The following is a 25,398-nucleotide window of genomic DNA, read 5'->3' on the forward strand; positions in this document are numbered from 1 at the left end:
AGGAAAAGGCTGGCAGAGGGAACTAGAGAGAAGCCCCTGCTGTTACCAGGAAGGGACTCTAGTCAACTCTGCAGCAGAGTTTTCTTGACACCCACTGCACTGCTTTCCTGTTACCCCACCTCCACACTCAACAAATGGGCAGGTCAGAACAAGTGATGCTGTTCCAACTAGTCTGAAGTCGTACTCATGGGATTGAGTGAGAGGTGGGGAGAGTGAAGGCTGAGCTGTTGAGCTGAGAACCCTGATTTAGGAGTGAGCTCTGTACCTTGCTGCTCTCTGCTCAGCCCCAGAGCCTCTGCTTTCGGTGCCCATCATCTTGACCAGGATGGGACTGTCAGAGAGGTTCTGGCACCATGAATACTGGCTGCCACCTGGAGCTACCTGGGAAGACATGAAGGACTCTGGAGACATACACTACCCACAGCCTTGGGATCTCTTGCTCTGCCTTCCTGGTGCCCTGCTCTTGATCGCTGTCCGATGCACCTTTGAAAGGTGAGTGCAGCACATCTGTTTTCTTTCTGCACTGGTTGGCACCAGCCTCTTGCCAGGGCTGCTCCACAGTAATCCTAATCTGCTTCCTGACCACTACAAAGTGGACAGGGGATTGTCCCCAGGAGTGCTGAATGCTTTTTTTGTGGCATATGGTATCTGTGTGGCAGCACGGTGCCCTGCCCTCCCCTGTACCTGTGAGATACCCTGTACTGGCTGGTGTGAAAAGGCAAGTCTGTCACTCAGCAACCTCAACTGTGGGTGAGGGTCCCTCTGGAGAGAGAGTCCATGTAGGAGCTTGCAACACAGATAAGGGATTTTCTGGGTACATCAGTTCTGTGAGCCCCCAGCTGAGCCAGGTTCAGCCTGATCCTAGAGGATGCTCCTGAAGGTGTTATGTGAGCCCCACTCTCAGCACAGATGCAGAAGTGGGGAGTGACTGTGGCTCCTGGACTTTGTTGTGGGGCCACTTTCTCACACCATTCCTCCTTGCCCAGCTCTGCTGTGGTCTCTCTCCCCAACTCAGTCAGGGATGATGTGCTCCAGTGCCCCAGCAGTGGGCTTTCACCTGGCTGGGGGGAGCCTGACAAGCTGGCATCTTCCCAGAGCTCAAGGGTAGACATGAGGCAGGTCCAGATGGCTCAGCACAGGACATGGATTCAGATGGGCTTTGGGCCCCGTTTCCAGGAACACAGAAACTGGCAGGTACAGACCAACCCCCACACACAGGAGATCAAACCCATGAGTTAAATCAAGGCACTTAGTGTGGGAGACCTGCTGGTGTCCTGCCCTGCCAGGCAGAGCAGGACTTTGGGCAGTGGGGACATGAAGCAGCAAGGCTGTGCTCAGCAAACCTGTACTCAGTGGGACATGGACTTTCTCCTGTGGCCTCCAGGAGCTGGGGAAGTGCTGGTCCATCTCTCTTCTTGCTGTGCAGAGCCATGCAAGGAGCTGTGGCAGGCAGGGACTGCAGAAAGCTAGAATTAATTCCAGGGATCATCAGGTCTTCCCTCAAAGATGTTCCACTTGCCTGGCTTCCTAGCAACAAGATTGTAGAAATCTCTGCTTCGTGCAAAGGTAGGGAACCACTGCCTTCCTGAGGGAACCAGCACAGCCCTGTGTGCTGTGACCTTGGCTCCTGCCACAGCCAGGGGCCAGGTACCCTGGGCACGGAGCACATGGGACACTCAGACACTCACAGAGTGGTTTCATGGCATGGGCTGGGCTGCTTGGGAACATAAAGAGCACCAGCATGTGCTCCTCACAGAGAAATTCAATGCATCTCAGGGCCTGGGCAGTAGTTATTGCTTGCTTTGTAGCTGCTGTTGTTGTCTCTACTGCACATCCAGTGTTCCTCACCTTTGCTTTGGTGTCATTGCATGACCCTCCAGAAAGAACATTGACCTGGAAGAAGCACTGGGCATCATGTGTCCCACTGGAGCAGGATTGGGTCCTGTGGGCTATACCTGCATCACTGATGTACTGTTGGACCCCTTGGGCTGGTGTGTGAGCACCAAGGCAGAGCTGGACCCCTGGTGCATCCATGCACAGGACATGGTGCTGGCAGGCATGTCCTCCCCTGGCTGAACTCTCTTTCCTCTTGCAGAACTGTAGCTCGGCCCTTGGGCAGGAGGTTGGGTGTGAGTGACAAGCAGAGGCCCAGAGTTCAGCCTAATGCCACACTGGAAGGTTTCTACACTCTGCTGGGCAGGACCCCAAAGGAGGTGAGTGTCCCCTGTGTCCCAGTATCCCAAGAGCCCAGGCAAGCAGCCCCTCTCTGCCCAGCCCTATCCAACCAGCTTTACCATCCAGGCAGTTACTGCTACCCAGCCTTCCATGGAAGAAGATAACACAGGCAGGTATTTCAGCATCTTCCAAGGTATTCAAGAGCTGCAATCCCAGCACCCCCTGACCTGCTGTGTATCAGGTAGGGCAGGTAGTGTGGGTGCTGCTGGGAAAGAAGCAGCCACCACCCCATTTGGGTAGAGTCTGTGTATAAGGTACCTTATTTTTTTAGCAGAACTACAAGTCCTTCAGAAGGGCAGAGTCATTTGGGTTGGAAAAAAATCCTTTAAGATCATCAAGTCAAAGGCTGTGGAGCCCACCACTAAACCCTGTCCCTAAGCACTACATGTACATGTCTCTTAAGTGTCTCCAGGGGTGGTGATTCAACTACTTCCCTGAGCAGCAGGGCAGTTTTTCCTCATCCCCAGTCTAAACCTCTCCTGGTACAATTTGAGGCTGTTTCCTCTTGCTTGGGAAAAGAGACCAGCCCCCACCTCACTACAACCTCCCTTTAGGGAGTTGTAAAGAGCAATCAAGTCTTCTCTCAGTCTCCCCCAGGCTAAACAACCCCAGTTCCCTCAGATGCTCCTCACAGGAATGTGCTCCAGGCTCTTCACCAGCCTCATCCCCCTCCTCTGGCCACGCTCCAGCCCCTCAGTGTCGTTTCTGTAGTGAGGGGCCCAGATCTGAGCACGGCTCTGGAGGGGCCTCCCCAGCGCTGGGGGGACAAGGAGATCCCCAGTCCCACTCCCCACACTCTTCTTAACACAGGCCAGGATGCTGTTGGCTTTCCTGCCCCCTGGGCACACTGCTGGGGGTTATCATGACCCAAATGCAAGACTCAGCACTCAGCCTTGTTGAACCTCATGCCATTGGCCTTGGCCCATGGATCCAGCCTGTCCAGGTCCCTCTGTAGGGCCTTCCTACCCTCCAGGAGATCCACACTCCTGCCTAACTTAGTGTTGTCTGTGAATATATGGAGGGTGCATTCGATTCCCTTAATTAATAAAGATGTTAATGAGAACTGGCTCCAGCACAGAGCCCTGGGGAACACCCCTGGTGACTGCCCACCAGCTGGATATAACTCCATTCACCACACTCTTGGCTCAGGTCATGACTCACCCTGATGCATGAATTTTAAAACTAATTTTTGACTTCAATTTGTGTGAAGCTTTGTCAGATTAATTAAAACTTGCTGATGAGCTCATCTTTACATTCCTTTTAATCACAGCTTAGAAATCTGCAGCCTGGGTAGTTTTGTTTGGGCTCATAAAGGATGTTGGCAGAGATGCTTTTTAGCCTGTGAATGTGCTTGACCAGCTGGGTTTTTTTTTTTTCCTAACTCTTTAGTGACCTGTGTGCTTTATTTCTTTATCATCACGAGCTCAAACTTCTTTTCCCTTCAAATTTGCTGTCTGTAGCTGATCATTGTCAGTCTAAATTGTGTTGGAGGTGGAAAAAAAAAAAGTCTTTAGACTTTCATAGCAAAGATGTTGAATCTCATTGTGGCAAAATTCAACCAGGGAGAGTCTGTGCTGGCTTCTGGACCTGCCTTCAGACAGAACTGAGCTGGAGCTTTTCAAGGGCAAAAATTATTTGGGAGTTTACAAATCACAATGGGGTTTGATGGGTTTTTTCCTAGGAAAGGGGAATGCCCCCATGGGCAGCCTGTAGGGACTTGGCTCTTCCACCAGCCTGAGGAAGGCTACATCCTGCTTTCCTGCTCTCTTTTCTAGGGAGACCTGATTTCACTGGCAAAGCAAAATGATCTGCCTGTCAAAGAGGTGGAGACCTGGTTCCGGCACCGGCGGGCCCAGGACAGGCCCAGGTTGATGAAGAAGTTCTGTGAGGCCAGGTAGGGTGGGTCAGCAGAGGCTGTGGGTGATGAAGGCCTCCAACAAGGCCTGCACGTCATCACCATGCCCTGCCCTGCCCTGAACCCCAGGCATATGCCCAGAGGAGCCACTGCTGGTTGATTGTGGCTGCAAAATCAGGGTGGGGAAAGGTTTAATGGGCCTTTTTGTTGCTCTTCACTCTCCTCCCCATAGAATCCCAGCCTGGTCTGGGTTGGAAGGGACCCCAAGGGTCACAGAGCTCCAACTCCCTGCCACAGGCAGGGCCACCAACCTCCAGGCCTGGAGCTACACAAGGTTGCCCAGGGCCCCAGCCAACCTGGCCTTGAACACCCCCAGGGATGGGGCACCCACCCCCTCTCTGGGCAGCCTGTTCCAGCACCTGTCAAAATGCATCAAACTGTTTCTTTCAAGGTGATCTCCACACTAAATAAGAATTCTAAAATCAGCCTGGACCATTGGGCATAAAATAAATCCATGGAGTGTGGTTAGTGGGCAGAGCAAAACATCAACTGAAGGAGGTAAAAAACCCCACCAGAAAGCACTGAAGTCCTCACAGCACCATCCCCAGCCTGGTTGTTCATTCATATGATGGGAGTTGGAAGAGACCTCAGGAGATCACCCAGTCCAACTCCTGCTAAAGCAGCATCACCTCAAGTGGGCTGCACACAACACATCCAGGCAGGTTCTGAATGTCTCCAGAGAAGGAGACAGAGAAGGAGACAGAGAAGGAGCTCTTGCAGCTCGTAGGGCCAATGGTATCCTGGGCTCCATCAGGAGAGGAGTGGCCAGCAGGGTCAAGGAGGGGATTGTCCCTCTCTACTCTGCCCTCCTGAGGCCCCAGCTGGAGTCCTGTGTCCAGTTCTGGGGCCCCCAATACAAGAAGGATGTGGAACTGTTGGAGAGGGTTCAGAGGAGCCACAAGGATGATTAGAGGGCTGGAGCACCTGCCCTACAAAGAGAGGCTGAGAGAACTGGGCTTGTTCAGCCTGGAGAAGAGAAGGCTGTGGGGGGACCTCATTGCAGCCTCCCAGTACCTGAAGGGAGCTTATAAGCAGGAGGGGATTTGACTTTTTACAAGAGCAGATAATGGCAGGACAAGGGGGATGGATTAAAGCTGAAGGAGGGGAGGTTTAGATTAGATATTAGGGGGAAGTTTTTTACAGAAAGAGTGGTGAGGGGCTGGAACAGGCTGCCCAGAGAGGGGGTGGGTGCCCCATCCCTGGGGGTGTTCAAGGCCAGGTTGGATGGGGCCCTGGGCAACCTTGTGTAGCTCCAGGCCTGGAGGTTGGTGTCCCTGCCTGTGGCAGGGGGTTGGAGCTCTGTGATCCTTGGGGTCCCTTCCAACCCAGACCATTCTATGATTCTATGATTCTATGAAGGAGACACACACACACCCCCCAAACCTCTCTGGGCAGCCTGGCCCAAGGCTCTGCCACCCTCCTGGGAAAGGAGGAATTTCCATCTCACCACAAGGAAAAGTGAGTTTGTGGCCGTTGCCCCCTGTCCTGTTGCCCAGCACCACTGAACAGAGTCTGGCTCCAGCCCCTCGACTTCCACCCTTTCAATATTTACAGGCATCGGTGAGATCCTCTGCAGGCTAAACAGGCCCAGCTCTCTCAGCCTTTCCTCACTCAGGAGATGCTCCAGTGCCCTCATCACCCTCACACAGCCCTCTGCTGGACTCTCTCCGGTACTGCCCTGGATTTCTTCACCTGGGGAGCCCAGGACTGGACACAGTACACCAGATGTGGCTTCCCCAGGGCAGAGTAGAGGGGAAGAACCTCCCTCAAGCTGCCACACTCTTCTGAATGCACCCCAGGACACCATTGGTCTTCTTAACAATGAAGGAACAGTGCTGGTCGTTGAGAGCTCCTTGTTCCACCAGGACTCCCAGGTCCTTGTCCTCAGAGCTGTTTCCAGCAGTTTACCCCAAAATCCCACTGAAAAATCAATTATCCAGTGCTTGGATCCTGCTGCATCCTGTTTAGTGCTGGTGGAGGACACCAAGAGTTTGGGCACAGCATGGACCACAGCAGACCCTGGGTGGGCTGTGGATATCCTGCTGCCTTAACAGCACATGTGTGTGCAAAGAGATAGGAGGTTCTGCAAATCCCTGTCCAAATGAGTGTAGGTTCCCCTGGGGGCTTTGCAGCATCCTGGGCACAGCCTGGGGAGCTATTCCAGTTCTGGGAGAAGTCTTAATTTCTTGTTTTTTCTGTTTTAGCTGGAGATTTACATTCTATTTCACCTCATTCTTCTCTGGGCTGGCTCTCCTGTATGATGTAAGTACATGAGCAGGGTGATGCTGTGGAGTGACACCTTTAAAGAGTTCCTTGCTCATGGCAAATGAGGCTGATGGTCATTTCAGAGAGCCCATGCAAAGATCAGGTGTGGCCAAAGACAATGACAACTTCAGGGCACAGAGCTGAACCATCCCCCATCCTGCTCCAGCATTATATTCCCCCTTTCTCTGGGTGGACCTGGCTGGGTGTCAGTGATGTTACCATGGTTTTCTCCTTGTCTTGTGTGATTCCCACTAATGCCCACAAACCACCCTTGCATCTCAGCCCAGCACAGCCCCTGTCCTGGCTTTGGCTGCTGCCCACTGTGTATCAGGGACCCTCTGTGTGACATCCTGTGTGTTCACTAATGACAAATGGTTTTTGACAACTGCTTTTGCCAAACATCAAAGGCAGGTTGGCTCTAGCATGGGCTCACTGACTTCTTGAAGTGCTTTTTCATACTGTTGGTACGTGTCACTAACAGGCTGTGGGTTTTTACTGCTCTTTTCTCTCTGCACAGAAGCCCTGGGTTTGGGACCATACGATGTGCTGGCTGAGATTTCCACAACAGGTGAGCAGCAAGTACATGGAATCACCAGATAAGTCACATTGTGGGGCCAGGAGAGCTTTTGTCCAACCTCCTGCTTGCAGCACTCAGCTGCAAGGTCAGATCAGGTTACCCAGGGCTTTCTCCAGTCTAGTCTGAAAACCTTCAAGGATGGAGGCAGCACAACCTCTCTGAGCAACTTGTTTGACTGCAAGACCCACGGGGGGGGTTGGACCTGATGATCTCTTGAGGTCCCTTCCAACCCCTACGATTCTGTGACTGTCTTTCCACCCACCCACCACTCTTGTATCAGCTGATGCCTGCTGTCTCTCATCCTTGCACTGTGGTGAACAGCTTGGCTCTGGCTTCTTGACAAGCTCCCCATAGGTGATGTGATAGCAAACAGTCTCTTCCCTGAAGAGGCACCTCTTCTCAACCAGTTTCTCTGTAACCCAAGCCTAGCTGGAAGTGGCTCAGTGTGTGTGGCCACAAAAGAGACCAGGTTGACATCTCAACCTCTCAGAGCAGGGATGGAGATGTCCAACCCCCTGCAGGCAGGTCCTGGCTTTGGACCAGGCTTGACAGTGCCTCAGTGAGTGGTTCAGTCACCAGGAACATGAAGGTTTAGACATGACCAAGCCCTGCTGTCCCAAACCCAGAGCTAGGCAGGGGTGTCATACTGCCTGTCCCTTGTCTTGCAGCCTCTCCCTCCGACACTGGGCTGGTTCTACCTGCTGGAGCTCTCCTTCTACTGCTCACTGGTGGCTACTCTGCCCTTTGACGTGAAGAGGAAGGTGAGTGACAGCAGCACAACCACAATGGTCGGGCTTGGCTGGCCCCCTGCTGTGAGGGTCTCCCCTCCTGCTGTGAAGACCCCTGAGCACCTGAGCTCCCTGCAGCTCCTGTATCCCACTATGGCACTTTGCACTGGGTCCCACTTCTGTGTGGGACACCTTGCTGCCTGCTGGGCCAGGGGAGCCCTGGGGGCTGACACAGGGTCCCCACACCTGGCCAAGGCACAGGCACATGGCCCTTCCCAGCTCTGGTCTCAAGTGCTTCCTGATCCACGGGGCCATATGCTCTCCCAGTGGGAGGGAGCTGGGCTGTGGCAACAGAGGGTCCTGTGGATGCACATGTGGCTTTTGTAGTGTGGGATGAGGTTCAACCCCAGCTTCACTTGAGTGTTTAATTTGACACTCACATCTAATTTCAGAGACTTTGTGCTTTTCCCCAGAGATGCTCAGCTCTCACAGACCATGTCCCAGGTTCCAGAGGACCTGCAGAAGCTCTGTTAAAGTTATCCATACTGCAGTAGTCTTTGTAGACATGTTGGTTATTGAACACCTGCAGTGCTTCCCAGAAGAAGTAGGAACACAATGCCTGGCAGTGATCCTCCCTGCGTCAGAGCTGCCCTTCCTGATTTATCCACTGTGCACTTGGGGCTCATCTTACACCCCAAAGCATCGTGGTTTTGCATGTACAGATTTGTCCAAGCAGACATGAACCACCCACCAAGGTCCTCTCTTTACCTGAGGCATGTGAGAGGGAATATTCCCCACCTGCAGTATGTCCAGTCCAGCTCCACTGGTCCCTCTCCATGGGAAGTACAGGGAGGTTGAAGAACTGTCTCCACTATGGCCAGTGGATAGGACCTGCCCTGGCCAAGGGCAATCTATTGTCATTGCATTTAAATACACAGTGGAGGGACCTGGGAGGGGAAAAAACATCGGGTGCTGAGAGAGGAACTTTGTAAGGACAGGTTGCTTCATGGAAAATGTCTAAACTCTGTCTTCTAGCATGTTTGCACCTATGTGTACCTGGCTGGTAATTATCCAGGTTTCCATAAACGGGGTGTAAATATGTTTGTCCTTCTTGGGATTGTGCAGGACCTCAGAGCACAGTGGGGAGCACTGATGCTTTGTGGAGGTGTTTGACATGTCCTAAAGAGGCAGCAACATCCAGGCAGAGGTGCTGCCAGGTCAAGGTAAGACTGACACACAGTCTCTCTTCTCATGCCAGGACTTCAAGGAGCAGATTATCCACCACATCGCCACCCTCACTCTGATCTTTGTCTCCTACTGTGCCAATCTTATACGGTTTGGGATGCTGGTCATGCTCATCCATGATGCCTCTGATTACATTTTAGAGGTGAGTTACCCTCCCACAGCTCTGTGGGTCACCATGGGAACCATGTGATGCCTGTGAACGTGGTGGCCCACACACGGCCCACGCGTGTCACACAGTGCAGGGCAGCTGCTCCTGGGGAAGAGCAGGCCTGGGCCACAGCCCCACAAGCCTGGCAACCCTGGCAGGCCATGGCAAACCCCTCAGCCCCCCCTAGAAGAACACAGGCTCATGGGACCTGTGGCAATTTGTCTCCCTACAGTTTGCCAAGATGCTTCATTACATGAAACAGAAGTGGGCCAGCGAAGCGGCCTTCATGGCTTTTGCTGTGGTTTTCTTCATCTCCCGGCTTGTGGCTTTCCCCCTAATGTGAGTTTATGTTGTAACGTTCTCTGAACATGGGTATTATGGGCTGTCTGAGCTTCCAGAAGGCATGACCCTCCATGCTGAGCAGAAGAAAGGCAGAAAACAGGACACTACAGGCACATCGAAATATTAATCCAACCAGAACTGAGGGACCCAAGGGAGAAAAAACAACCCACCAAACCCAACAGCAAAGAAATACAAAGAATCACATCTAAAAGAGGGTTTAAACTATATTAATTAACTAAATTAATTCATCTAGAGCCACAACCACTGCCCCTCTACCCCCACAGTCTCACTGTCTCCCCTAGGTAGGGGCTGTCTCGTTCTGTGATCAGATGCAGCCACAGCTGTTGACTCCTCACAAGATATTGTGGCACTGGGAAGGTTTTAGGACTTGTCATCCTCCACCTTCCTAAAGCCATCCCTGCCACAGTCCGAGGGTAACCTGTCCCTACAAGAGAAAGAAGGTACAAACTGTACTGGTTAGAATTCCCCAGGAATTTCTCAGCCTGTTTAAACTCCATTAAGGTAAAATGAATATGGGAACAAGGGCAGAATTTAAGGTTACCCACCATTTAATTGAAATAAAACAAACTCCTGAGTACAAGCTAAGGATCAGGAGCTACAATATGTGATGTGCTAGGAGGGTATCAGCAATGATACCTCCAGGAGCCACATGCAACAGGCTTTTCCCTCTACACATCCAACTGCTCCCAGGCTCTGAGGATGCTGAAATCCTTGCCCCTGCTTTCCCCCTGCCTGGAACAGCTGATTCCAGGTAAGTTCCCTCCAACTCCTTCCACAACACAGGTGTTCAGTCTAAGGTTGCTGTTTTCTTTCAAATCCAAACTTCATTGACTACACCTGGAAGAGTTTTTGAAGTGGGACGTGTTCTACACAGGGACAAGACTGTGCTGCTGTCTTCTCCTTGCCCTGACTCCATACCAGCACTGAAGATGCTGCCTTTTGAATTCTGGTCCTGCTGACATTTAGTGTGGGTGCCCCTGAGGCTGACTTTACTAACAAGTCCCAGATTGTGGTGGTGCAAAGGCTCCCTTAGAAAGAAAACACTGAAAGCTGAAAAGACAGCAGAGGGTGGACCAAGGGTCCACCTGGGTCAGCACCCATCTGCATCAGCAGCAAGAAGCAGATGAATAGGAAGGTAAGAACACAGCAAGTGCACATGAGCTCCAGCAGTATTTCCCAGCTTCCAGTATGTCTCAGATTTCATGGCTTGGGTAATTTACAGAGGAAAACACCTACCAGTGTTTGGCATTCCTGTCCTGTGCTGAACTGCCCTCTGGGCTGGCTCCTGTCTCCAAACCAGCACTTTCCCCCTTTCTGTCCCCACCACTGATGCAGTTTCTGTGATTTCTGCCAAAAACAATGCCCTGCCCAGCTGTTCACCTGTACCCTCAACTCTTTCCCAATTGCAGCTTAAAAATCAATTTACAATATTATTATTGAAATGCCAGTGGCCACATCCCCTCAAGGTTGATTTTTTTTTTGTTCCTTGCTCCTCTTCAGGCTTATTTTGGGAGAAATGCTGCCAGTTCCTGCTTCTCCTGGGAAGCATAGAATCATAGAATGGTCTGGGTTAGAAGGGACCCCAAGGATCACAGAGCTCCAACCCCCCTGCCACAGGCAGGGCCACCAACCTCCAGGTTTCTGACAACCAACCTGTCTGCAAAGACTATTGCACTGAGGTTCTGCAGGTCCTCTGGGATATGCTTGGCCAGAGCCAGGCAGAGCATGAAGCCTGATGGTGCAGTCAAGAAGCTGCACAGAAACTTGAGCTTTTTAAGTGTGAAGGTGCTTAGTCTGCTTTAGTCTCCTGTCTTCTGACTTGTCTCTCTCTTTCCCACAGCACATACTATTACTTTGTGACAAAGTTTCAGTTCTTCCTCATAAGCTGTCTGATAATGGCTTTCCTGATGATCCTGCAGTTGTTACACATCTTCTGGTCCTATCTAATAATCCAGATGATCTTCAGTGTCATCCTCCATGGTGAGGTATGAGAGAAACTCTTTGTCTCCTCTGTGTCACTACTACTTGTAAGAGGCCATGAGATGTAGGATTCTCCTGCATGCCTGCAGGGAAAGGGTGACAGGACTGGGACTGCCCAGTAAACAGCCCGAGAACTCCTGAAGTCACAGAGGCACAGAAGGGTTTGGGTTGGGAGGGACCTTAAAGATCAAGTCCCAACCCCTGCCACGGGCAGGGACACCTCTCACCAGCCCAGGCTGCTCCAGGCCCCATCCAACCCAACCCTGAACACCTCCAGGGAGGGGGCAGCCCCCACTCCCCTGGGCCCCCTGTGCCAGGGACTCCCTACCCTCAGAGGGAAGAATCTCTTCCTAATATCCAACTGAAATCTCCCCCTCCCAATTTAAAACCATTCCCCCTCATCCCACCACTCCAGGCCCTTCTAAGAAGTCCTTTCCCAGCTTCCTTGTAGCCCCTTCAGGGGCTGGAGCTCACCTGTGGGGAGCTGTATGGATACCTTTGCTCATGGAGATCAGAGCAGGAGCTCACTTGTAGTTTGCAAACGTGTCCTAGTGACACAGGCACTGCCAGTCAGCTTCTCAGTAAGTGGTTTGGGGGAGCAGAAAGCTGTTGGTATGTCCAAAGGAGAGTAAGGAGAGATTGGGTAAGCCTGGTGGGTAGAACACTGTGGTTTCTGAGTGGGTTTGTGGAGGCTTTGGGGATCTGTGGCCAGGAGAAAGGAAAGAAATCAGTGTGCTGGTGTTATGCCTTCATTTTCCCTTGAACAAACCCTTTTTTGAAGCCAAATTAAGGGAAAACCCCAGCATTTCTAGAGGAAACAATGGAGAAAACTCTCATCAAGTTTGTAGATGATTGATAACAAAATGAGATGATCAGTCAATCTGCTCACTGGGTTCAAATTATGTTGACTTTCAGAACTTCAGCAGGAATAAACTGCACAGGAACACATGCAGAACAACTGTATGGAGAATAAACACCGTTTTCAGAAGATCACACTACAAGAACATTATTAGGGTGACCCCCCCCAAAAAAGGCATTCAAAAGTTAGATGAAACCATAACAAAGTCAACCTCCAGCAGTTCAAGTCAAGCTCCCAGTGCAGAGATGATTGCAACAGTGTCTTTTAGGATATAATCATGCCTGTTATTTTTTCATTTAGCTGCCAGTGACTGTGACTAGAGACAGAAATAACCCTCTAATATATCACACATCCTTTGCCACTCATTCCAATTGTCTGTCTTTCCTGCAGAAAAGAAAAGATGTCAGAAGCGACACTGAGGAGAGTGACAGGAGTGAAGCAGAGGACCTGGCAAAGAACAGAGAGTAACGTGGGTCTCACTGCAGAACACCAAGAGCTGGGCAGCCTCTCAGAAGCAGGGAGGCTGGATACAACTTGGAGAGTGGGGGTGGCTGGGCAGGCACCCACAGAGCTCCACAACAGGCTGTGGGAGGCTTCAGCCCATGTCCAGGCAGAAGCTAATTTAATCCTAGCATTTATAGGCAGTTAAGTCACTTTAGGAGATGTTCTCTTCACTTCTCTTACTGGGATCATTCTTTCACTACTGCTCTATGATCATTTATCCAGGGAAAGGAAACAGGAGGGTTTGAAAAAGCTGCTGGGGTTCTGACACTGTGGTTATCTCAAAACCTTCCCAAAGGCTCCTGAGACAAGGAATGACAACTGCTGAGGATAAGTGACTTGTAAACTCAGAAGATACTGGCAGTCATTGCCAGCTACCTCCTTAAAGGACTTGCATGTGAAAGAAGCTAGCTGAAGGGACAAATAAATTTTCAGTTGTGTTAACTCAAAGGCTGAGGAAGTGCTGAGGACAGATAAATCTACAAGCCTGTCAACAATACACAGAAAGCTGGAAACAGCTTTAAAAATGTGCTCTCTACTCAGGCTTTGAGTGTGCTTCCAAGGGGGCTGATACATTTTACACAGATATTGAGGGAAACTCTGAGCACTGCAAAGAGGGGGAGATTGAAGGATGGTATCACTAGAACACGCTGCTGTGAAGACCCCACGGTCCATCTCCCACATCTGACCTGTGCAAGGGAAATGACAAAGCCCAGAAAGATGTGGGAGGGAAAGGCAGAAGGAACTGACCTGGAATTCCCTTGAAGCATTCTGACCTAACTCTGTGGGACATCACCTTGAGAAGGATGCCACCTAGCCCCAAGTAGCTGTATTCTGCCTTCAGTAGGATGCCTGGTGTAAGGGTTTGCCCAGGAATTGCTTCACCCTCTCCAAGAAGGAAGAGGCTTTCTTTTCAAACCCTAAACGATCTGTGACCATCTCCTCTTTGAAAAGATTTCTACAGCCTCCTGGGCCCAGCTTTCCCCTGCTGCCAGCCCCTTCACAGGGGAAGCACCAACTCTCAGCTCACAGGGCTGGCACTGCCAGGGGCTGGCTGGAGGCTGACAGAGCCACAAGAGCCAAGGAGTGGAAGTGACCCTGGTTTGAGAAGGGCTCTACAGCTGCAGCCCTGGGTTGAGTAGCTCCCACCACCCTGGTAGTTCTCCCAGTGACAGGGTTGTTTTTTTAACAAACTCCTCTTGGGTTTTAAGGCTGCTTTTTAATCCCTCCTCCCCAGACCATAGTCAGCTCACAAACTTTAAGTACATTTTCCATTCCACGCTGCACAAAGAACAGACTCAGACAGCACAGAGGCCAGTGATGACTGTAGCACAACCTCCCTGCTGGGTGGTGATGCACACCCAGCTTCTTGGCCAGGCTCTGGGGGCAGCTGCTCCATTCTAGGGCTGCCTGAGTACCCTGGGAGATCGATCACCTACCATTCTGCCAAGTCCATAGTGCTGCCTATCAAACCCTCTTCCTCAGGCATAGCCCTTAATTAAGGCTAAACACAGGTCCTGCTCCTTGCACCCTCATTTGAGTCAGGGTCTGCAGAGCAATGAACCCCAAGGGGACTAAGGAAACAGAACCAAAACTCTTTGGTGTCCCAGACTGCAAAGAGTTACCATCACTTGTCTGAATGCATCAATCCAGAAGAGCCTCACTCTTTCTGTGGCCCTCTCCAACCTGGAATAAAGGTGATTTTAGCCATAATTACATAACCTGGGAAACTCAGTTACTCCAGGCTGACAGCATAGCTGCAGTGGGGTTTTATGCTGTGTTCTACAGTACTGAAAGCAATCAGATCCTGCTGAAGCTGCCCTTGATGCACATTTGGTACATTATTTTACTTCTCCTGTCCTTTCTAACACTGATGTAGTGACATTCCTGTCTCTCCCAACTGTCTGAAGGATAGAGCACCACAGAGGTTAAAGGTTAGAACAGCCTTTTATTTAGCATCAACCCTGAGAGGCTGTACCATAACAGCAGCAACCACTGCTTCTGATCATAGAATGGCATGGGTTGGGAGGGACCCCAAGGATCACAGAGCTCCAACCTTTGTGTAGACACCAAGGTTATTGCTTCAAGTTCATTTGCCAGGTGGAATAAAAAGAGACAAAGGTACAAAGGAACAGACCTATTTTCAAAACTAAGACTGAACTTGACCTAACTTAACTCCCATCAGCTGTAAAGCACATGACTTGTTCTCTTTGGTTCTACTGGACTGGCATCACTCATGGCCATGTATCAAACCTCCGCACCGACACGCACCCATGAATAGGAAGGGGGCAAGGGAGTTTGCTATCTACCACCTGGCACATATCAATGTAGGGATCAAAAAGGACAACAACAGGGAGGGCACTGTTCCCCTTCCTCTGTCCAAGGAGATAAATTCGTCCATTCACAGTGCTGCATCCCATGAAGAACTTCTTGGTAAAGCATTCCTCATCCACCTGGGTCCACTCATCTGTTTCCACATCAAATCGAAAAGCTCCCCCTCCTATGGTGTACAGAGCACCATTCAGGGATGTGATGCAGAGGTCATACCTGGGAGGGAAGGAACCCTTGATCAGAATCAACAGGAACATCTGGCCCCTGAAATATTCAGTGTGACCCTGAGCCCTGTTTAAACAGAATCACAGAAGTGTTGGTGGAGCAAGACTACTGGGTTTCTTCAGTCCAACCTTTTCTTGGACCAGGACCAACACTAGAACCTTTCTTCTCCAGCCAGGTCCCAGAAGATGATGTGTGTCCTGGTTTGGGCTAGGATAGAGTTAATTTCTTTTCTGAGAGCAGATGGAATGCCGTGTTTGGGAGTTAGGATGGGAGCAGTGCTGACAGCACCCTGATGTTTCTAGTTGTTGCCAAGCAATCAAGGACTTTCCAGTTGTTCATATTTCCCTGCTAACAAGAAGGGAGGGGACACAGCCAGGACAGGTGACCTGAACTGGCCAAAGGGGGTATTCCATACTAATTATGTCATGCTCAGCATAAGAGGGGGGCTGGTTGGAGGGGGAGCAGGCAGCTCCAGGCCACACGGGTTTGGGGCCGGTCTGGTTTTCAGGACAGCTCTGGGCTGCACAGCCTGAGCTGTGTGGTTCGGTGAGACACTGTGTAGCACTAGTTTCATATATTTTGCTCTAAAGTCCTGTTATCATTGTTATATCTATCTTTCTGCTAGTCTAGTAAACTCTCCTTATCCCAACCCACGAGGTTTTGGTTCCTTGGGTTTGTTTTTTTCCCTTTTCCCCCCTTCAACTCCCCCTCCCCAACTCCCTTTTAAAGAACAAGTGACTGTGAGGTGCTCAGCTCTCAGCTGGGGCAAACCCATGACAAAGTCTTACCTTGGAAGTGGGGAGAATGAGATTACATCCCAGCTATCTGTTTCTGTGTTCAGCCTTTGCACCCCATCGTACACGTGTCCGTTTTCATCCAGGCCGCAGACCACATAGACCCTGGTTCCCACACTGACCGCATCTCCTCTCTCCACAGGTTGAGCCATAGGACTCATGCTTTCCCATTCCGACTCCATCAAGGCCATACGCTCCACTGCTGGGATTATTCCTTCATCTGTGCTCCCTCCAAGCACATAGAGGTAGAGCCCCACTCCTACTGCACAGTGGCTGTTGCGGGACTTCTTCATGGCAGGCCCTTCCAGCCAGCTATTGTCCAGGCAATTGTAGATAAGCACCCAATCCACACTGTACCACACAAACTCATCCCGGAAATATCCTCCTGTAACGAAAAGGAAGCTCCCTGGAAAGACAGCAGAGAGAAGGATTGGTTATGTGAAGGCTGAAAATTGCTTCTGAGAACCAAGGTTCTCATCTCTCCCTGAGCTGTAGCAAGAGGAGCAACCTTGTGTAGCTCCAGGCCTGGAGGTTGGTGGCCCTGCCTGTGGCAGAGGGCTTGGAACTCTCTCATCCTTGGGGTCCCTTCCAACCCATGCCATTCTATGATTCTATGAGCAGAGGAAATTACTGTGCTCTGTTTCAGTTCATAGTTACTTGATCCCTCATCTGCAGAGAGGTGCTGGGCCTACAGGACACAGTAAATCCTTCCACGTGTACTCCCCCAGAAACACAGCCCCTGGGGAGCTCATGTCCACTTGAAACTGGACTATCACTAACGCTACTGAGCTGTCTTGGAAGTCTCCAAGCATGAATATTTCACAACATCCATGGTAAATTTAACTTAATGGAACTATAAAGCCAAAGTCATCACTTGGAAAAGCCACCATGAAAGAGAAGGGCCAAAAATATGCCACTTGAAGGGAGGTCATTAGACTCACCCCAGATAAATCTAATGTAAGGAGTACAATAGTTTCTGCTGGATGAAAAGAAACATTCAGCCTTGTGTAATGTTCTCCCAGGACCAAGGAAAACAAAGCCATTCTTTGAACAAATACGAACAAGATGTTAGCAACACCAAGTAACTGGGTTTTCCAGGAGAAGCAGTTGAACTCCCTGCATCTGGGTCTACAAGCCTCAAATTCTGTTTGCATTTGCTCAGTCCCTCTTGTCTGTAAGTTACCTACTGCTGCCAATGCATACTGGGTGAAGTTCCTGCGCTGCAGTGGAGAACAGGACTGCCAGGTCCCTGTTTTAGGTTGAAAGAGAAGCAATTCTTGCTGTTCCTTGTCATGCTTTCCTCCCAGGACATATAAGGTGTCATAGCTCCGACCAGTGCAAGGACACAGTTCCATATTTTGCCAGCTGGCTGGAGGACAGCTGTCTAACTTCTTTATTAGCCTGGAAAAGGTATCTGTCTCTCCAGAGCGCTTGCTGTGTTTCACCAGGATATCCAGGAAGGACAAACTCAGAAAACTGACCCTGATTTCACCCACCAAATCCAGAAAGTCTTCCTCTCTTGCTTCTGGGTCCTCCATTATCCACCTGACAATACTCTCAAAAACCACATCTTCTCGTGCAACGAAGAGGTCATCACTTTTGAGGACTTGCAGCAGCACTTCTTTGGGTAGTGCTTTAAATTCTTCCTGGCACATTACATCCCCCCAGTGAGTGAGAGCCACGTTCATAGCAGCTGCATAGAGCTCTACAAAGGCAAAGTGCTGCGAGTAGGTCATCAGGCCCAGGCAGTTGGAAACATGCAGCTCTCTGGCCAGAAATCTCTCACACAACAGTTTCACCCTTTCAAACTGGAAAAAATCAGCTGTTTCCAGTAAGCTGATCACATTCTCTTCATCTATAAGCACGTGGGCTGTGCGGGTGAACTCAAGGAGTGCCTGAAAAGGCACAGCATCGATCCCTCTGATCACTACATGGGATTCAGAGCTCTCTCTCGCCCCCCCAAAGAACATGGCTGCAAAATAAGGACTGTGTACTGAGAGCACCCTGCGGCTGACCTGAAAGAGTCTCCCTCCAACTTCAAGAACTGTGTCTGCAATCGTTTCTGTCTGAGGTTCCAGCTCCTGGGGTTGTTGTGCAGCCTCCATGCTTGTCGACTGTCAGGCAGTTAAAATTAACTCAGGCCTTACTCATGTGAAGTCTCTTGGAAACATTATCCCCCCCCCCCCCCCAGCTAGGATAAATACAAGATAAGTTAATCTTGCCCTAAAAATAGAGTGTGGTTTATACCCTCCTGCTTTGCTCTGCAGGCTTTCCTGCTGCTTTCAGAGGAGCAATAGCAGGAGAGCTGTAAACACACCCACCCTCTCAAAAAAGAAAGTAAATGCAGACATAGTTGACATCTCCCTCAGCCTGGTAAGACCACAGCAAACTAGGGGAGCTGCTAGCCAAGCAGATCCTGGACTAGGAGAAGGAAAGAGGAGATATATATATATACATATCCAAAAGCTTTCTAAGCACTACCAGTAAGATGTGGAAGAGCATTGAACCCAGTTGGGAAAAAAGTAACCCATTAAGAGTACTTTTGACTTCTGCAAATCAAAATCACAGGAAAGCTTGAGACTTCCAGGGAAACCCCACCAATTTCTCCAAAGCCACCTCTCTCATCAGTTCAAGTTTAATATGAAATTCCAGGTTGCTTGCACTGTTTAGTATATATTTAACTTTATGTGGGTTAGTAAGATATAGGGGGGAGTAAATTCAAACCCAAATGGGCTGTCACAGATCCTCAATTGCAATACACCAAATAAAGTCATAATACAAGCAACAGCTCACCAGTTTCACACAGTGAATTCTTCCAAAGCATTCAGACCAGGCTATTAAGTGGAGAGGTGTGCATAGTGACCTGTTACCAGCAAGATAAAGTGCCATTTCTAGGTGGAGTTCAGCAAGCAGGATGGTGCCATTGTGATCAAGAGCACTTTTTCCTCCTGCATTTCCTAAAGAGGCTTCTGCAACACTCCACAGCATATCACAGAGTCACACAGAATCGTAGGGGTTGGAAGGGACCTCAAGAGATCATCAGGTCCAACCCTCCCCCAATGGTTTTGCAGTCACATTTAGGAACAAATACAATAGAAACTCATATATAAACTCAGCTGTCATTTTCATATGCTCATTTTCAAGTACACAACTCCCAAACAGAACCCAGAAGCCTGCACTGCAGACAAGGAGAACCATGTATCTTTCAGCAAAGACTGGGCAACCCATTAACTGAGCAGGAAATGCTAGAAACATGCCCTCTGCATCCAGAGCCTGGAATCCACTCAAGTGAGCTTCAAACTGTCTGTTTCTGATGTTACACTCAGTACACAGGAGTGCAGTGATGGTGTGGCATGTTACTGGTATCAAGCAACAGCAATCTCTCTCCCACATGAAGGAAAGGGAGTTACAGACTCCACTCATGCTGATACAAGCAAATTCTGCTCCACAGTTTCTTTTCAATTGTGCAAGTGCAGGAAGAACAAGTTTTGTAGTGTTAGGAACAAAATTACCTTGCAAGGAGCGTGACTCTGTGAAGCACCCAAAGGATGAACCCCTAGGAAATGAAAATCAAGTTTACACAGGCAACATACCACACAAGACAGCTGGTCCCTAGTTTCACAGCCTCCTGGACAAGTCAAATACACTGAACTGGAATTTGGTTTACTTCCAGTTCCCAACCATTTCAGAGCCAACCCAGGAGAGTCTCTGAACTGGAGTATGGTGCTGAGTGCCCAAGTGATACCATCATCCTTGGCAGGTTTTCCTGCCAACCTCTAAATACAAGACTGCTGCTGCCACCAGAACAGTTGGCTCTGCTGCAGCCTCCTCATAAAGGGTCCTTGGGAAAAGCAGGTGGCAGATGCATGTTACACACAGCCTGTGGACACAACCATCTACGAGCCACTCTTTAAAATGCTGAACAGAAATGCACAAGTCTTCAGAAAAGGGACTCAGGGATTTCCTGTCTTAGTGTAGAGCACATATTCTCATCTGGTCCCTCCTGATTTTGCTGTGTTTATGCACCTTGAACAAGTTTAATTTAGATTTACAAGTGTGGAGAACTGCCATGTCAGCTGTATAGCACTTTTTCAGACTAAACCCCAGACATTTAGGAACAGATTCATTTAGGAACAGATTCATTTGTATTTATTCACTCAAAACACCTCAAATCTTGCTATTTCTGCAGTATAAAAGAAATAAAAAAATGTTTACTTACAAATCAAGTTATAACAAGCAATTGGACAGCTACAATATAAAAATAAGCAGTATTTCCAGATACTGCCTACAACTGAACATCAGGATCTTAAATATTCTTCCCCTAAAATTCCAATATCAAAAAGATACTTCTGTAAGGTTCATGTCAACTCAGCCAAGCATCATCCTAGAAGTTAATCCAGTTCTTCTGTAGGAATGCAGGAGTTCTTCTAGATCCCCAGCCCACAAGGTCTGGACCATATGCCAGAAGAGATCTTAGCTGTACAGCTTGCAAACTCCATGGCAAGGTACTGTACAAGGAGAGTAATCTTCCTGCATGCACTGGAGCAAGCAGGCAGAAAGAGACTGAATTCAACAGCAGGAAGACAACACAATGCTCCCAGCTGAGTACTGACATCTAAGAGGAAGAAAAACATGTATTTAATCTAAAGCCTAAATACATTAGGACTTTTTTTTTTTATCATGTATTTAAAAATGTAAACAACAACCAATATTCAAGGGCATTCTTTACTCATTTTATGTGGCTGCTTCAAAATTCTCAATGTCAAGAGGGCCCTCAGACAATTCCATGACAGTATATCCTTTTCTGCCAGCTCTAAACAGTTAGACATTTATTTGGGGAAAGCAAAAAATAATTAAAAAAAATCAGAATTTACTTCTTCTACACTATGCCCCTTTCTCTCATTGTTTATGGAAAGCCACAAAAATAAAAGTTGACAGTTCTTTCCCACGAACAAATACGCATTCAAACTCCTCCTCCACAGCAGGAAGCTTCTCACACACACTGACAGTTGTCTCTGATGATTTGCATCCTTGGAAGTCTTGGGAAACAATCCAAAGAAAGCATTAGCCATCTTGCTGCTGAATGAAAGGGTTTGGGATAGCTTCCATGCCATCCTGTGGGCAAATAAGAACCACAGAAGTCCCTCTGCAGACCACAAGTCCCAGCTGACGTGTGTCTTCTGTTAATTTGTACTGATCATCTGGATCTGAAAGGCAGAGATCCACAGTTACAATGGCAGCTAAGGAAAAGAAACTCAACTCCATCAGCTTCAAAAGACACAGGAATACAGTGTTTCCCTGAACACATGGACTGCAAGTGACACAGCAGTAGTATCTGATGTCTTTGGGACATTACTGGTTTACTGATTTTCAAAGCAGCACATACCACAGCAAGCAGTGAAGAGTTTTTGCTCTGTATGCAAAGAGGAACATGTATCTTCTAAAGAATCCAAAGGCCCTTTCATTCATCTAACCAAAAGTATACATGCAAGTATTTAAAAAACCTCCTGATTCCATTACAAATGCCACCATATCAAACCATTTTGGGATCAATGCAAATCAGAAAGAGACCCTGACTTTGGAACAGACTAAGTATAGAATGCACTGGTCTGTTCCCAGACCAAGGCAAACAAGGCTGTGGATGGGGACAGACAACCACCTAACACAGCAACAGCCAATTCCATCCTCCTTGAGATGTCAATGTATTTGATTTAAATTAAAAAAAAAAAAAGCATTAAACTCCCCTTCTTAAAGCCCATTCTAAAAGTAAAGATCCAGGTGTTTCCTTGTAAGCAGACAAGAGAATACTCTAAAAATGTTGCCCTAGCGTATGATAAAATCTGTTTCAGGAAAGAAACAGATTTACAGTAACAGTAAGAAAACCCCCTGCAGCTCTCTTAGCTCCAGTAAGCTATTTACAGCAGTTTAAGATAGTAAGATACTAGTTCTCACTGAGAGGTTTTACCTGCTTTGAGCATACTGCCAACCCTCCAGCAGTAGAAACAAAGGCAATTGCCTTATCTGAATGGAGGCACACAATTTTGTTCAAACTTTAGAGGACAAGAGGCCCAAATGAGTTAAAGGAACTACAGCAAGGACTACCACAAATGTTCTACCAACTTCTGTTATCTTATCCCTTTTCACAGAATCTCAGGATTGGAAAAGACCTTTGAAGATCAAGTCCAACCATTCCCATCCTAAGCTAAACCAGATCCCTGAGCACCCCATCTCCCTTTTTTTAAACACACCCAGGGAAGGAGACTCAGCCCCTCCCTGGGCAGCCTGTTCCAGCCCTGACAACTCTGCCAGGGAAGAACTTTTCCCTCCCATCTGCTCTGACCCTGCCCTGGGGCAGCTTGAGCCCATTGCCCCTTGTCCCATCTCCTGTCCCCTGGCTGAAGAGACCATCGCCCACCTCTCTGCACCCTCCTGGCAGGGCAGGGGAGGTGGGGAGAAGGTCTCCCCTCAGCCTCCTCTTCTCCAGGCTCAACACCCCCAGCTCCCTCAGCTGCTCCTCAGAGGATTTGCCCTCCAGCCCCTTCCCCAGCCTGGTTGCCCTTCTCTGGACTCGCTGCAGGACCTCAATGTCCTTCTGATGGTGAGGAGCCCAGAACTGGACCCAGCACTCGAGGTGCAGCCTCACCAGTGCCCAGTCCAGAGGCACAATTACTTCCCTAGACCTACTGGCCACACTGGTTTTGATACAAGCCAAGATGCCTTTCTTTACAGCCTGGTTATGACAAACATCTGGATTTGGCTAATGTCAAGTGGCAGTTTCTGGTTATTCACCCCCAGAGCTGTAAGATTTCCATTAAGAAAATGATTTGGGATCAGAAGGGAGGGGTGTGGGGGGAGCTTTACACAGACAGTGTATTACTCACCTCGCATATATTCAATAGTACCATCAAGCACAAGGTTCAGAAGAGGGTCAAATCCTTTCAAGACACCACTTGCTAGGGAAAAATCACACACAGAACAACGATTAGAGACCCATACCTGCTACCCAGCAACACACGACTGCATGAAGAACAGATACATTCAGTTCTCCAGCTCTGTTACCTCCTCTGAGCAAGGCAACCAAGCAACTGAGACCAGTGACATCAGTGTCCCCTTGATCAAAGGGCAATTACATGAGGTCCTGGTTTGTGTTGTGCTGACTGACACTTGCAGGCTTTTCAAGCACCACCTCAAGACACTCTTCAGCATACTAACATTTTTGTCTTCAGCCAGGTTCAGGAGCATTTTAAGAATACTTCTGCATAACAAATCAGCACAAGTCACACCACAGGAACCCCAAAAAAAACCCCAAACAAAAAAAAACACATAAAACAAGAACCAAAACAAACCAAACAACCCAGAAAAAGAAAATCTCAACAAACCAACCCCCCAAACAAACCAAAACACCAGCCAACTTAACTAAAAGAAACAAAAAATGCCCTAATCAAAGGGATATGGAAAAAAACCATCTTCCAGGTGTCCTCCTGAAATACAATCTCTTTAGCATAAGCACTGCCTTCATCGGAGTGCACTGCAGCCAGGCAGATAAGCACTTTGTCCTAAACCAGAAAGTGAGTGTACAAGACCTCAGGGGAGTTTTAACAGAGATTTTTGAAAGCAAACCAAGTTTGCTGTGCAAAACCATCTGCCAAACCACCTCCCAGGCAGCACGCTGTTAACTCAGACACACAAGTGTTCTGCAAGTGGCACTGTGGGCTGCATTGACATGGACAGCAAGGGAGCAAGAAGAGGGGGAAGAAACGAAGTTAGTGCCTCAGAAGTGATGAGAAGACTGAATATATTGGAAAGGCTAAATATCTGCTCTTCAGAGGGATGTGGACAGGCTGGGTCATTGGGCTGAGACCAACAGGATGAGGTTCAACAAGGCCAAGTACAGAGTCCTGCACCTGGAACAGAACAACCCCCAGCAGTGCTACAGGCTGTGGGCAGAGCAGCTGGAGAGCTGCTGGTAGAGAAGCACCTGGGAGTGTTGGGTGACTGCAGGCTGAACATGAGCCAGCAGTGTGCCTGGGTGAGAAGGCCAGCAGCATCCTGGCTTGTGTCAGACACAGTGTGGCCAGCAGGTCCAGGGAAGGGATTGTGCCCCTGCACTCAGCATTGGTGAGGCTGCACCTCGAGTGCTGGGTTCAGGTTTGGGCCCCTCACTAAAGAGGGGCATTGAGGTCCTGGAGTGAGTCCAGAGAAGGGCAACCAGGCTGGGGAAGGGGCTGGAGGGCAAATCCTCTGAGGAGCAGCTGAGGGAGCTGGGGGTGTTCAGCCTGGAGAAGAGGAGGCTGAGGGGAGACCTTCTCCCCACCTCCCCTGCCCTGCCAGGAGGGTGCAGAGAGGTGGGCGATGGTCTCTTCAGCCAGGGGACAGGAGATGGGACAAGGGGCAATGGGCTCAAGCTGCCCCAGGGCAGGGTCAGAGCAGATGGGAGGGAAAAGTTCTCTGCCACAAGGGTTGTGGGGCTGTGGCACAAGCTGCCCAGAGAAGGGGCAGAGTCACCAACCCCGGATGGATGTAACAGACAGGTGGATGAGGTGCTGAGGGATGTGGGGTAGCGAAGGCTGGTACAGCTGGACTCAAGGAGCTCAAAAGGTCTTTTCCAGCCTGGTGATTCTACCCGTGTGCCAAGAGCCCGCCGCTGCGTTGGCCCGAAGAGCAACAAGAGCCCGAACGCTTCTCGGCTGCTTCAGCTTCACCCCCGCGAGGCACAAGGCGAGCACAGGCGGGCGGGGGCTGAGGAGAGGCCCGCGGGCGGCAGCAGCCGGGACGCGCCCGCTCCTCGGGGCCTTCCCCAGAGCCACCCCCCGCCGCGGGGGCGGCCGGCGCCTCCCCCCAGCCCGCAGCCGCGCACCCACCTTCTCTCCCTCCCTGGAACTTCACCCGGATCGTCTTGTCGATGTACTTGGAGAGGTCCAGGATGCTCTCCTTCTTCTTCTTCTCCTTGTCCTAAGGCAGAAGCAACCCGGGATGAAGAGCCGCCCGACCCGCAGCCACACGAGGCCGGGGCCGGCCGACATAGCGGCGACTCACCCCCCCCCCCAAACCCCCCCGCCCGCCGCCAGCCAGCCCGCGCGCCGCCACCTTCCCCCCCCCCCCGGGCCCCGCGCGCGAGGCCCCGCGCCTCACCGCCATCTTGCCGGCGCCGCCGCCTCCGCCGCCGCTCGCCATTTCATTCGCCGCCGCCAGAAGTGACGCGGGGCCTCGGCGAAGCCCGGTAGCGGCTCTA

The 25,398-nt window shown here is 49.9% G+C and overlaps 3 protein-coding genes across 3 annotated transcripts; 1 reads left to right on the forward strand and 2 right to left on the reverse strand.

Moving 5' to 3' along the window:
* Positions 1-325: 325 nt before the first annotated feature.
* Positions 326-12,783, forward strand: LOC311201839 (ceramide synthase 4-like; the record flags this gene model as incomplete). Its single annotated transcript, XM_084276300.1, has 10 exons — positions 326-492; positions 2,096-2,213; positions 4,011-4,129; positions 6,355-6,412; positions 6,933-6,983; positions 7,661-7,753; positions 8,979-9,107; positions 9,346-9,452; positions 11,317-11,461; positions 12,706-12,783. The coding sequence occupies 10 exons, from the start codon at positions 326-328 to the stop codon at positions 12,781-12,783; spliced, it is 1,065 nt and encodes a 354-aa protein (XP_084132426.1).
* Positions 12,784-14,833: 2,050 nt separating this feature from the next.
* On the reverse strand, positions 14,834-18,271 carry LOC311201783 (kelch-like protein 23; the record flags this gene model as incomplete). The annotated part of the gene is made up of 3 exons (XM_084276228.1): positions 14,834-15,363; positions 16,161-16,572; positions 17,350-18,271. The coding sequence occupies 3 exons, from the start codon at positions 18,269-18,271 to the stop codon at positions 15,051-15,053; spliced, it is 1,647 nt and encodes a 548-aa protein (XP_084132354.1). The 3' UTR covers positions 14,834-15,050.
* A 2,033-nt stretch (positions 18,272-20,304) lies between these two features.
* LSM7 (LSM7 homolog, U6 small nuclear RNA and mRNA degradation associated) lies at positions 20,305-25,342 on the reverse strand. The gene is made up of 4 exons (XM_084276166.1): positions 25,299-25,342; positions 25,028-25,118; positions 23,048-23,119; positions 20,305-21,373 (listed from the first exon to the last, which is right to left on the reverse strand). Exons 1-4 carry the CDS (start codon positions 25,338-25,340, stop codon positions 21,231-21,233), a joined length of 348 nt encoding a protein of 115 aa, XP_084132292.1. The 5' UTR covers positions 25,341-25,342; the 3' UTR covers positions 20,305-21,230.
* Positions 25,343-25,398: the final 56 nt, after the last annotated feature.

Source organism: Gallinula chloropus (genome assembly GCF_964237585.1).
Source record: "Gallinula chloropus genome assembly, chromosome: 28".
In the NCBI taxonomy this organism is placed as follows: domain Eukaryota; kingdom Metazoa; phylum Chordata; class Aves; order Gruiformes; family Rallidae; genus Gallinula; species Gallinula chloropus.

Excerpts from the sequence above, each read along its gene's own strand:
- LSM7 (XM_084276166.1), bottom strand. The coding sequence starts at position 25,340 with ATGGCGAGCGGCGGCGGAGGCGGCGGCGCCGGCAAGATGGCG. Across the intron at positions 25,119-25,298 it reads GCGGCGCCGGCAAGATGGCG|GACAAGGAGAAGAAGAAGAA; the intron begins GTGAGGCGCGGG and ends CTTCTGCCTTAG. Across the intron at positions 23,120-25,027 it reads GTTCCAGGGAGGGAGAGAAG|CAAGTGGTGTCTTGAAAGGA; the intron begins GTGGGTGCGCGG and ends ATTTTTCCCTAG.